Below are 13385 nucleotides of genomic sequence, written 5' to 3'. Positions count from 1 at the left end.
AGCCGGAAAGCAGAGTGGTGACGTCACCGCTCTGCTTTCCGGCTAACCAGCGCTGACACAGGATGCAGGAGGAGTGCAGAGAAGCACAGCGCCGGGGTCAGACAGCTGAAGGTAAGTATGTAGTGTTTGGTTTTTTACGTTTACGCCGGTAACCTGCGCTTAGTAACCCGATGTTTACCCTGGTTACCATTGAAGACATCGCTGAATCGGCGTCACACACGCCGATTCATCGATGTCAGCGGGAGATCCAGCGACGAAAGAAAGTTTCAGACGATCTGCTACGACGTACGATTCTCAGCGGGGTCCCTGATCGCAGTAGCGTGTCAGACACAGCGAGATCGTAACGATATCGCTGGAACGTCACGGATCGTGCCGTCCTAGCGATCAAAGTGCCACTGTGTGACGGTACCCTTACACTCAACAAGGTGACCTAATGAAGAAAACGGATCTGGGAACAGAATCAGATCTGCCTACTATTGACACTAAGCTAAAACTGACAATATTTGTGGTAGTTGGTCGGTGTATACTGCTGAGGAGGAGCTAAACTTTTTTTGCCTAGTGTCAGCCTCCTAGCAACAGCAGCATACACCGATGGCTACCTGTGCCCCCAATGAAGCGATAAAGAAAATGCATAGCGTCTTACAGTACCAGTATAAATCAATGAAATTTATGAAATCTCATGCACACACAACTTTTTTTCCACTCGTATTTTGAGATTTGCTGTATTTTTGCCAAAATGCAGCGTCTCAATTCTTTCAGTGTTTTTGCAGCACTTTTTCCCCATTAAAATGAACAGTTAAAGTACGCAACAAAAACTGCAACAGAAATGTGCATATTGAATGCAGTGTTTTGTCCTGCCACCACTCTGGTTTTTTTGTGCACAAAAAAGCTGCAAAATAGCAAGGTGTAAGCATATCACTGCAAGGGCTAACGCTAATGCTTACCTTCTGTTGACCCAATGTGGTCTGTGTCTGTAAAGTCTTCTGCTGTTGCTGGGACTGTGTAGGATGATGTTGCTTTAATTTCAACAATGGCTGCATATGTAATGGCTGGGCCATGACAGTTTGACCCCCTAAACAAAGCAAACACAATGAAAAACATAACATGAAAAACTAACAAAAATACATAAATAAATAAAAGATATATACACACACTGCCGTTCAAAAGTTTAGGGTCACTTAGAAATTTCCTTATTTTTGAAAGAAAAGCACAGTTTTTTTCCAAGGAAGCTAACATTAAATGATTCAGAAACACACTCTATACATTTTTAATGTGGTAAATGACTATTCTAGCTGCAAACGTCTGGTTTGTAATGCAATATTAGACGCCCATTTCCAACAACCATCACTCCAGAGTTCTTATGGTACTTTGTGATTGCTAACTGTGTAAGAACGCTAATGGATGGGTAGAACACCCTTGAAAACCCCTGTGCAAGTATGTTAGCACAGCTGAAAACAGTTTGGCTGATTAGAGAACCTATAAACCTGACATTCCTTTGAACTAGTTGGGAATCTGGAGCATTACATTTGATGGTTCCATTAAACTCTCAAAATGGCCAGAAAAAAAGAACTTTCATGTGAAACTCGAAAGTCTATTCTTGTTCTTAGAAATGAAGGTTATTCCATGCGAGAAATTGCCAAGAAACTGAAGATTTCCTACAACGGTGTGTACTACTCCATTCAGAGGAGAGCACAAACAGGCTCTAACCTGAGTAGAAAGAAGCGGGAGGCCTTGCTGCACAACTGAGCAACAAGACAAGTACATTAGAGTCTGTAGTTTGAGAAATCGACGCTCCACAGGTCCTCAACTGGCAGCTTCATTAAATAATACATGCAAAATGCCAGTGTCAACGTCTACAGGGAAGAGGTGACCCTGGGATGCTGGCCTTCAGGGCAGAGTGGCAAAGAAAAAGCCATATCTGAGATTGGCTAATAAAAGGAAAAGATTAATATGGGCAAAAGAACACAGACAATGGAGAAAGGAAGATTGGAAAAAAGTGTTATGGACAGACGAATCCAAGTTTGAGATGTTTTGATCACACAGAAGAACATTTGTGAGATGCAGAACAACTGAAAAGACGCCGGAAGAGTGCCTGATGCCATCTTTCAAGCATGGTGGAGGTAATGTGATTGTCTGGGGTTGCTTTTGTGCTGGTAAAGTGGGAGATTTGTACAAGGTAAAGGGTATTTTGAATAAGGAAGGCTATCACTCCATTTTGCAACGCCATGCCATACCCCGTGGACAGCGCTTGATTGGAGCCAATTTCATTCTACAATGACCCAAAGCACACCTCCAAATTATGCAAGAACTATTTAGGGAAGAAGAAGGCAGCTGGTATTCTATCTGTAATGGAGTGGCCAGTGCAGTCTCCAGATCTCAACCTCATTGAGCTGTTGTGGGAGCAGCTTGACCGTATGGTACGTAAAAAGTGCCCATCAAGCCAAACCAAATTGTGGGAGGGGCTTCTGGATGCATGGGGTGACATTTCTCCAGATTACCTCAGCAAATTAACTGCTAGAATGCCAAAGGTCTGCAATGCTGTAATTGCTGCAAAGGGAGCATTCTTTGACGAAAGCAAAGTTTGAAGGAGAAAATTATTATTTCAAATAAAAATCTTGTTTTCGAACCTTGTCAATGTCTGGACTAGATTTTCAATTCATTTGGCAACTCATTTGATTAATAAAAGTATGAACAAAGAAGAAACAGCCGAACGGCACTAACGACGGAAAGAAGCTGAGTGAACCGCTCACCTGTGTCTAGAAGGTAAAGATCAGTCCTGGGTGCAAGAGCTCCACGAGAAAGCAGCACAAATGTATCACAAATCTGAAGAAAAGGAGCGCACAACCTGGACATCCGATGCGGGTAAGCTTTATTCCAAATGCATAAAAAACATCTTCACGGCCGGGGGTGCAAGGAAAGGAATGCGGCTGGGCTAGACGACGGCCGTTTCGCGCCTGACTGGCGCTTCAACGGGTCAGCGCCAGTCAGGCGCGAAACGGCCGTCGTCTAGCCCAGCCGCATTCCTTTCCTTGCACCCCCGGCCGTGAAGATGTTTTTTATGCATTTGGAATAAAGCTTACCCGCATCGGATGTCCAGGTTGTGTGCTCCTTTTCTTCAGATTTGTAATAAAAGTATGAGTTTTCATGGAAAACACAAAATTGTCTGGGTGACCCTAAACCTTTGAACGGTAGTGTATATATATATATATATATATATATATATATACATATATACATACATACATATATCTTATGTAAATTAATAGCTAAAACAAAGGTGTACTAATGTTTTGCTAATTGTGTTAAATAGCAAAAATAAGAATTACTAGTTGGTACTCGTCAAAATACACTAATATTCATTGCACAGTTGTCAGCTGGAAAACAGCCGCTATGAAGTACAAAGTATGCCCAGAGCCATCGAAAATCAAGCATCAGTCTGGGCATCCATAGGTTGTACAGAATATTGCAGCTGCGTGGTAGACCTGAGAAAGCTGCTAGTGATGAGTTGTTGACTTTGCATGAAGAGTAATCAATTTTAGAAAAATGGAAAACAAGCAGAGATGCGGATACTGCCCCCACCTGCAGCTGTGTAGCAAATTAACCTGGAAGCACTTGTTTGGCAACACACTTATGGGTAAACCTGATCTAGTTGTGCTCAGCGAGCAGTCAAGACACAAGAACCCATAAACGTTAACACAAGAAAAAAAATGAACAAGATCGGCACTCTCCAATATTAAGTTAAAAAAGCAGAACTTTAGTGTGGTTGTCACAAGACGAGATGGGGCATGAGGAGGTAACCAAGGGACAGATGTTTTGTGTAAACTGCGCTTCTTCTGGTAGGAGTGTATTATAGATCTTGTTATCTTTTTTTCTTTTGCTTCACTTTGTTGTCCCCTTAGAGAAGTTAAACATGTGATTGTCTGATCACAGTATTGCAGAATACAGCAAAAATCACGGCCTCCTATGCATTCCTACGAATAACACAGCCATCATCTGCCAGCAATAATGCAGATGATGGCTTATGAGCCTACTATAAAGAAGGAGACATGATAAACTATGTACTATGTAATTTTTCAGGAAGGGGGTAAACAAGCTGTTACAGGATATACACACTGCTTATACACAAGGAATAATGTATCCCTTTCTCAGTGAATTGTCTATGGCCATCTTAAATGTACAGTAAACACCGAAAATCTTAAAATGTTATTAAAAAATATTCTTGGGTATAAACAGTACACAAGTTTGCAGCATCCATAGCAATACTCATTGTCAAACAACAAAGATTGCCAACAACTCTTAGGCTATGTGCACACGTTGCAGTTTTGCCTGTGGATTTTTCTGCACTAAATCCGCAGATCTTGGCAGAAAACACAGGTGCGTTTTTTATGCGTTTTTTGAACGGTTTTGATGCATTTTTGAAAGCTAAAGAAAGATGTGTTATTGAACAAAAAAAAAAAAGATTTGTGATGTCATGTCTTGTCCAACCTCCTCTCTTACATTTGTCCAACCCCCACTCCATTACACACATAGATAGACAGACAGATAGATAGACAGATAGATATGGGATAGATGGAATGAGATAGATATATGGATAGTTAGGCTACTTTCACACATCAGGTTTTTGCTGTCAGGCATAATCCGGCGAGTTTTGAAAAAAAAACGGATCAGTGTTTTTTTCGCCGGACCTGTTTTTTTTCTCATAGTGTTGTAATAGCACCGGGGTTGCGCCTGATGGCCTCACGTTTCATCCGTTTTTTGCCGGATCCGTAAAAAAAAAAAAAAAACTGTATCCAGCGGATGGAGAAAACGTACAGAGGACAGTTTTTTCTGTCCGGCGAAAAAACGCACAGCGACGGATCCGGCAAAAAACGTATGAAACTGAGATGTGAAATGTTGCATCCGGCCTCTGAATCCGGTTTTTCATGCATTTGTTCCATTGAAATCATGCACATTTTCCGTTCTCTCTCTCGCTCTCTCAAAAAATAACTTTAAGGCCATGGTCACACGTTGCATCGGGTCCCTGCGGGTTTTCCCGCAGCGGATTTGATAAATCTGCAGGGCAAACCCGCTGCGGTTATCCCTGCAGATTCATCACGGTTTGTCCTGCGGGTTCCGCTGCGGGATTTTACCCCTACTATTGATGCTGCATATGCAGCAATATGCAGCATCAATAGTAATGTTAAAAATAAAAAAAAATCATGATCTACTCACCCTCCGACGTCCCGATCTCCTCGGCGCTGCAGGCGGCGGTCCGGTTCCAAAGACGCTGTGCGAGAAGGACCTTCGTGACGTCACGGTCATGTGACCACGACGTCACCGCAGGTCCTGGTCGCATAGCAAACCTGAGACCGGACGGCCGCGTGCAGCGCTGAGACTTCCGAGGGTGAGTATAACATTATTTTTTATTTTAATTCTTTTTATTAACTCAAATATGGTTCCCAGGGCCTGGAGGAGAGTCTCCTCTCCTCCACCCCGGGTATAACCCGCACATTATCCGCTTACTTCCCGCATGGTGTGCACAGCCCCATGCGGGAAGTAAGCGGATCAATGCATTTCTATGGGTGCAGAATCGCTGCGATTCTGCACAAAGAAGTGACATGCTGCGGGTTATAAACCGCTGCGTTTCTGCGCGGTTTTTCCCGCAGCATGTGCACAGCGGTTTGCGGTTTCCATTGGTTTACATCTAAATGTAAACGCAATGGAAACTGCAGCGGACCCACAGCGGCAAAATCGCTGCGGTTCCGCGGTAAAAACCGCAACGTGTGAACATGGCCTAATAAGTTTTTCTCCGCATCCGTCGCTGCGCGTTTTTTTCGCTGGACAGAAAAAACGTTCCTCTAAGTTTTCTCCTTCCGCTGGAAACAGCTTTTCTGACAGATCCGGTAAAAAACGGATGAAACGTGTGGCCATCAGGTGCAATCGGCATGCTAATACAACTCTGAGAAAAAAACGGATAAGGCGGAAAAAAAATACGGATCCGTTTTTTTTCAAAACTCGCCGGATTGTGCCTGTCGGCAAAAACCTGATGTGTGAAAGTAGCCAGATAGATATATAGATAGATATATCTATGTATCTATAGATCTAACTATCTGTCTATAAATATATTTATAGATCGATATAGCCATAGTTATACCTGTACATATATCCATAGATATCCATGTGTAGATAGATTTATCTATGGATATATCTATAGATATATCCATAGATATATAAAAGTGAGGCCTATGTTTCTTAATGAATGTTTAATTTAAAAAAAAAAAAAATGGCGTGGGCTCCCGTGCAATTTTCTGCGCCAGAGGGGGAAAGCCGACGGCCGGGAGCCAATATTTGTAGCCTGGGAATGGGGTAATACCCATGGCCCCTCCCAAGCTATGAATATCAGCCCGCAGCTGTCTGCGTAGCCTGGCTATTAAAATAGGGGGATCCCAAAAAAAAAATAAAAAAAAAAATCTGTGAGTCAAAATAAGCAACATGTGCATGAGACTTAAGAATTCTCATTCACTTTGCTGGCATCAGAAATCCCTTTAACAAATTTGCGCTGGAAAAAATGTGACAAATTTGCGAAGTGTGCACAGGCACTAATGGTTAAAAAAAATGATTAAAAAACATGTTTCACAACATATTCTGCCAATTCTATTTACCTGCTGCTTTCTGGGGTTGATTAATAGACACACTGATACCTGCTACTGTAACCGGAAGGGTAGTGACACCGCCAGATGAGACAACAGCAGATACCACTGGTGGCTTGGCCAAAGCAACTTGTGCTGTTTGTCCAGGCTGAGCTTGGATCTGTCCTTGAGCCTGCAACTTAGGATTAAAAAGAGTATAAGTGTTATAAAAGTAATATAACTTTAAGAAACAAGGCTTAATTTGAAATGGTTTGTATACATTCATTTTTCCTCTTACCAGGCGTAGATTTGTCACCGTAGCCCCAGTAAGAACAGCTCCAGCACGTGACGCAGTTACCGTCGCCAGCTGCTGTGTTTGGGGTTGAACCTGTACTTGTGCGGTGGTGCCAGTCAGTGTACCAGTCTGAGACACCTGCTGTGGAAGCTGAAGCTTCTGTTTCTGAAGCTTAAGAAGCTGCTCCTGGACCAAATATTGAACAAAAAGATAATTAGACCGTATAATCATCCGACAGCCAGCACCCTCAATGTTCCGCTGTTACTAGCTGAGGCAAGACTGCTGCAGTGTATAAAGATCATTCTCCGAAACTATAAAGCTCAAATCCTATTCTCTTCAATAGATGCAGAGTTACAGGCCCTGTGAACGGTCACAACACAGTGTACAAAGCCATGCTCTTCCAGATCCTGACACTGTTAACATTAGGCAGTGTTGGAGCTGCAAACAGCTGATCTTTGGGGGTGATGGCGGCCCCCACTGAATGGATGTTGATAACCATCTTAAAGATGGGCCACCAGTATGTAAGTACGGGACATTACATAACTCATGTAATAATTTATTTCAAGCATGCACAAAACCTAGAAGTACAAAACATAAAATATTTAATATATCTGTATATTATGCTCACAATAGTTCCGATTGATAAAGTAGTCCTCATATACGCAAACAATGCCTGAGATTCCAGTGAAATATGCGACAAACAAATCTGTGATTCAAAATAGGGTTTTTTGTGTACTCACTGTAAAATCCTTTTCTCCGAGCCATTCATTGGGGGACACAGACCGTGGGTGTATGCTGCTGCCACTAGGAGGCTGACACTAAGTGATACAAAGAAAGTTAGCTCCTCCCCTGCAGTATACACCCCCTGCTGGCTCTCAGCTAACCAGTTCGGTGTAAAAGCAGTAGGAGATCAATAACAACATATGAGCGTATAGCATGTCATATTATATATGAGAGTATAGCATGTCAGATTATAAAAACCAACATAAGCTATCAACAGGGTGGGAGCTGTGTCCCCCAATGAATGGCTCGGAGAAAAGGATTTTACGGTGAGTACACAAAAATCCCTATTTCTCCTTCGCCTCATTGCGGGACACAGACCGTGGGACGTCCCAAAGCAGTCCCTGGGTGGGGACAACATCAGATCAGGCCCTGTGTAACCGCTACTTACAAGTGCGCCACTGCGGCCTGCAGAGTCCGCCTGCCCAGACTCCCATCTGTGGAAGTGTGGGAATTATAGTGCTTCAAGAATGCATGCGGACTGGACGAATCCGCAAGCTTGCAGGTGTGCCTTGCCGACGTCTGGTGCCTAGAACCCTCCGAGATAGGCTGACATCTAGCACGGAAGGACTCCTGGATGGTGAAAAGAATCCACCATGCTATCATGGCCGATGAAACGGCTAAACCCTTCCTGAAAACGTCAGGAAGCCTTCCTCTTACCGTCAGGAAGCCCAAATAAAGCATCCAACCTTTGGAAGTACGCCGTCCTCGAGACGTACCTACGCAGGGCACTCACTTTGTCCAGAATATGGGGAACTTATTCCATTTTGTGGACTGGTGCCGAAAGAGATGAGGGAAGAACTATGCCCTCATAACAGTGGTAATACAATACCACCTTGTTAACAAGGGATCGGGATGGCCTGAGGACAACCTTGCCTTGAAGGTAATAAGGTAAAAAAGTCTGAAAGAGCAGGAAGCTAGCTCCAAAGACTCGTCAGAGTGAGGATGATCCTGCACACTTCCAGAAGGATGGTAATTCCCCCTCGTGACAAGGTCACGGCCCTTCAACAGGGAGCTCAAGCACTTGATTACTCATCCCCTCTTTTCATTCGATTTGCTAGGAGGGTTCTGAGGAAAAATGGTGACAACAATGGAAGCGGTTTCCTTCGCTCCGCTCGTTTTCAGCAAGTCTGACAGACTTTCAGACGATAGTCTCAGATCCTTCTTCATCCAGGGCCTTTCTCCCGATTCAATGGCTATTAGTAACTACCAATGCCAGTCATCTTCTCCGGATCATTGCTCTGGAGATCCGAACGGTAGTCCTATAGCAGGTCCACTGCCTTCTGGCGGGTCTCCCTATCCGAATTCAATTGGAGAATGCCACGGCAGTGCCATACGTCAATCATCTAGCAGGTACCCACGGTCAGGCTCCATGACCGAGGTACCTCACGTTCTCTGATGGGCCGAGACCTATCATTCGGTGATCTCCGCAGTATATATCCCAGGAGTAGAACTCTGGACGGCAAACAAATTCAGCCATCAGGGTTCCGCCTCAAGTCAGTGGGAACTTAATTCCGAGATCTTCCATCAGACCTGCCTTCACCGGAGCTCTCCAGTTGTAGATCAGACAGCGTCCAGACTGAATGCCAATGTACTCGAGTTCGTGGTTCGGCCTCGAGATCCAACAGCCATCGCACTGCATGCTCTGGTTCTGAATGGGTACCAGTTTCCATAACTCCCCTTCCACTACTTCCGAGAGCCTTTCGGATGCAGGAAGGGCCCCAGTGATCCTCCAAGATCCGCACTGACCACATCAGTTTTTGTTTGCGTAGCTAGTATCTTCTCGCCTTATTGCAGCAAAACTGCAAGTAGGGACTTTCTCACAGAGTGTTCACATGTAGTTCTTCCCTATCGCATGCCGTTAGATCATTGGGACCTTAATGGTCCTAGGAGTCTTACAGTAGACTCCTTTTATCCGGGCAGACTTTACTATCAGGGAAGGTCGCCCCTTTTTTCTCTGCGATATCCTCATAAAGGATATCTGCTGGGCTGGAAATGAGGAGAACTTGTCTAAGTTTAGCTGTCAGCCCTGGTGGGAGGTTATCGCAAGTGATATAGATGACTCAGCGTAGTCCTGGAAGGGCGGCTAGACAGAAGACCAAACAGGGCAGGACGAGCACGCCTCAAGAATGCAAGAGAAACATGACATCCACCATGACCCTTGCGAACACTCTGGGCGCGGAAGCAAGGCTGAAGGACAAGGTTGTGACTTGAAAATGCTGTTCACGAATGGAAAAGCGAAGGAATTTTTGAAGAGGGTAAGCATCCCGAATGTCGATGGATGCTGGAAACTGCACCTTTTTCTGTTGAAGTAATGGCTGAGCGGAGGAACTCCATCCGAAGAAGGAGGACCATGTCAAAGGTTGTTAGAAGTTTGAGGTCCAGGGTCGGTCTTACTTTTCGTTCCCCTTCTTGGAACCAAGATCTAGACCAGGGGTGTCCAGCTGCATTCCTCAAGGGCTGCAAACAGGTCATGTTTTCAGGATTTCCTTGTACTGCACAGGTGATAATTTAATCACCTACACACACAATGATTACAGCACCTTGTGCAAAGCTAAGGAAATCTTGAAAACACGCATGGTTTGCGGCCCTCGAGGAATGCAGTTTGACACCCCTGATCTAGACTGTGCTGGACAATCCTTATACAATGCTTTGTCAGACTCCTGCTCAAAAGATTTGATTGGCCAGTTGTTACTGGTGTGAATCAAGGTAGTTAAGGTCTCCAGCCAGGAGACTATTGCTCTAGCAATCCATGCGGCGGCTAGGGAGGATAGAGCGCTGAACCCGAAGCCGCAAGATGGAACAAACCAGATTTGCTATCTGACAGTCCGTGGTATTTTTAACTGATGATACATCGGGCGGGTACACTGGTAGGTATACCACAGGAGAGTCTACCCGGTTAATCTGCCCAGTGGCAGAATGCGTGGCTGCATCCAGCAGGTCATAGTCTCTTGCCATCGCCGCTCTCTTTTGACGGTGCAGAGATAAAAATTAGGAACCCTCGATCCATCAACCTCTTACCAGGGAAGTGGAGAGGAATTGTCCGCCTTCTTGCATCATCCGCTAAATAGTGGTGATGCAGAGGGGAGTGCTCGTATGCCAAGAAGGGTGCCTCTGTACATCCACAGAGTTCAGGTCTCCGGGTGGACCAGACAGGTTGTCTGGCGTTAGGCCTGGGTGCAGAGAGGAAACATGGAGGCGACACTCCGTGCTCGTCTGTTGATGGTGTGGGGAGATCGGTGCCCTTTAAAGGACCCATCGCCTTTAAAAATCAGGCCAGGCATGGCATCCCACATAAAGGCTTCTGTCCAGTGAATCGCTTATCCGGACTGAATGGCAAATGCTCTACGAGGGAGTTTAGTCTCCTTATGAGGGACACTGTGTAGTCTAGAGCAGAACCAGAGTCTTCGTCAATGTACCGAGATTGGTTACTCTTCTCTGAAGCTCTGGCAAGTTCAGTCAATATCCGATCCATATTGAGAGCCTTGTTGTCATCAAATCATTGGTGAGGGAGCAGGAAACAAAAACTTCAGTTTTCTAGATGCCTGTATGTCCACATGGACATTCCTTTTCTGAATCCTGCTCATACAGGTATTGTACATTGACCAGGTTTTAAATACATCAGATAGGGATTACATACATTAGTTAGGACTGCTCTGATATGGGTATACCTTGACGTTTGGTAGAACGGCTTAATATACATTTTTTGCAAAAAACGTATCAACCAAATACCCTGTTTTTTCCATCTTTTTACTAGCACTTGCTGTCCACTGTGATTTTTTTTTTTGCAACAGAGTGTTTTTGGTTTTACTGTGCTTTTTTGTGTTTTCAAGTCTCTTGGTGGTGTCAACATGTCTCTATGGGCTTGTTCACTGTGCGCGCAGCTCATGTGTTCTGGTTTCACATAATTGTTTTCTTGTGTCCACAAGACTGGGGAGGCATCCACCCCTCTTTTTTTGAGCTGTGCGCACAGGAGCCGTTCTGTCCAGCGTGTCCACATGGACATTCCTTTTCTGAATCCTGCTCATGCAGGTATTGTACATTGACCAGGTTTTAAATACATCAGATAGGGATTACATACATTAGTTAAGACTGCTCTGATATGGGTATACCTTGACGTTTGGTAGAACGGCTTAATATAATTTTTTTGCAAAAAAAACGTATCAACCAAATACCCCGTTTTTTCCATCTTTTTACTAGCACTTGCTGTCCACTGATTTTTTTTTTGCAACAGAGTGTTTTTGGTTTTACTGTGCTTTTTTGTGTTTTCAATGCCTGTATGTTTCTAGACGCCTGTACGGTTCTAGAATAGTTGCGGCCCCTGCTAGCTGACGGCTCCCATGTAGCATAGGGACCATGTATATCGGTCCTGCGAGCACCCCGAGACACAGAGTGTACACGGAGGGATTCAATCTCTTGGTCAGAGAACCATGGATTGCGGTCAGTGAAGAAGTCCACTGAGGGGAACTAGGTACTCTGGGATAAGCTGGGGTCGGCGGCGGAGGGCTCCTCGGATTGATCATGCGCCCTTAAGACCAGGGAATACTGGTCATGCGCCTTTAAGACCAGGGAATACTGGTCATGCGCCTTTAAGACGAGAGAATACTGGTCATGTGCCTTTAAGACCAGGGGATACTGGTCATTCACCTTTAAGACCAGAGAATACTGGACATGCACCTTTAAGACCAAGGAATACTGGTCATACGCCATTAAGACCAGGGAATACTGGTCATATGCCTTTAAGACCAGGGAATACTGGTCATGTGCCTTTAAGACCAGGGATACTGGTCGTGTGCGTTTAAGACCAGAGAATACTGGACATGCACCTTTAAGACCAAGGAATACTGGTCATACGCCTTTAAGACCAGAGAATACTGGTCATGCGCCTTTAAGACCAGAGAATACTGGACATGCACCTTTAAGACCAAAAGATACTGGTCATACGCCTTTAAGACCAGAGAATACTGGTCATGCGCCTTTAAGACCAGAGAATACTGGACATGCACCTTTAAGACCAAGGAATACTGGTCATATGCCTTTAAGACCAGGGAATAATGGTCGTGTGCTTTTAAGACCAAGGAATATTGGTTATGTGCCTTTTAACACCGGGGAATGCTGGTTGTGTGCCTTTAAGGCCAGGGAATACTGGTCATGTGCATTTAAGACCAGGGACTACTAGTCGAGGGACTGGTCAGGTACTGATGTAGAGTCAATGTGCCCCTTTAATGCCACCCCGTCGTTCCAGCGTGAGCCGGCTGGGTGGACCAAGATGGCCACCGGGAGTTGCAGAGTTGATAAAATCTCGCAAAGAGCGAGAAGCGCCAATTCGGGTGGCAGAGACACGGACACAATGCTGAATAGGCCCAAACCGGGGCCTACATTTCTGTAGGCGGCAGGCGACACCAGCGGTAAAAGTGAGGTGGCGTTCCAGGCGAATAACGCCAGAAAAGCGGGCGGAGCCGCCTTAGGGCGCCATAGTGCGGGCAAGGCTTCTGGGGTGTGGCTTACACATTGGCCGGATGCAAAAATTTAGCCCCCGGCTTCTGCCGGAGCGTTACCTCATGGAGGTGGGCCACAAGGAAGTGGCTGAGGCTGCCTGTCAGCATGTGGATATCCCTCTGAAGATGGATCCACTCACCATCGGTGCACGTCCCGGCATGGAGCCGCCGCGGATATGTGTTTCAGTGCTGTTCTGTGCAGCG

General features: G+C 45.1%; 1 protein-coding gene across 4 annotated transcripts in view; it reads right to left on the bottom strand.

The window, feature by feature from the left end:
• LOC138669019 (E1A-binding protein p400-like) overlaps positions 1–13385 on the bottom strand; it is a 343483-nt gene that overhangs the window by 20995 nt on the left and 309103 nt on the right. For all 4 annotated transcript variants that reach the window (XM_069756066.1, XM_069756069.1, XM_069756068.1 and 1 more), the window contains 3 exons: positions 6907–7089; positions 6642–6807; positions 945–1072 (listed from right to left, as the gene is read on the bottom strand). In XM_069756066.1, coding sequence (XP_069612167.1) covers positions 945–1072; positions 6642–6807; positions 6907–7089 — 477 coding nt within the window. The remainder of the gene's footprint in view (positions 1–944; positions 1073–6641; positions 6808–6906; positions 7090–13385) is intronic.

This window comes from Ranitomeya imitator, chromosome 1 (assembly GCF_032444005.1).
Source record: "Ranitomeya imitator isolate aRanImi1 chromosome 1, aRanImi1.pri, whole genome shotgun sequence".
Lineage (NCBI taxonomy): Eukaryota > Metazoa > Chordata > Amphibia > Anura > Dendrobatidae > Ranitomeya > Ranitomeya imitator.
This window is presented reverse-complemented; position numbering and strand designations above follow the sequence as displayed.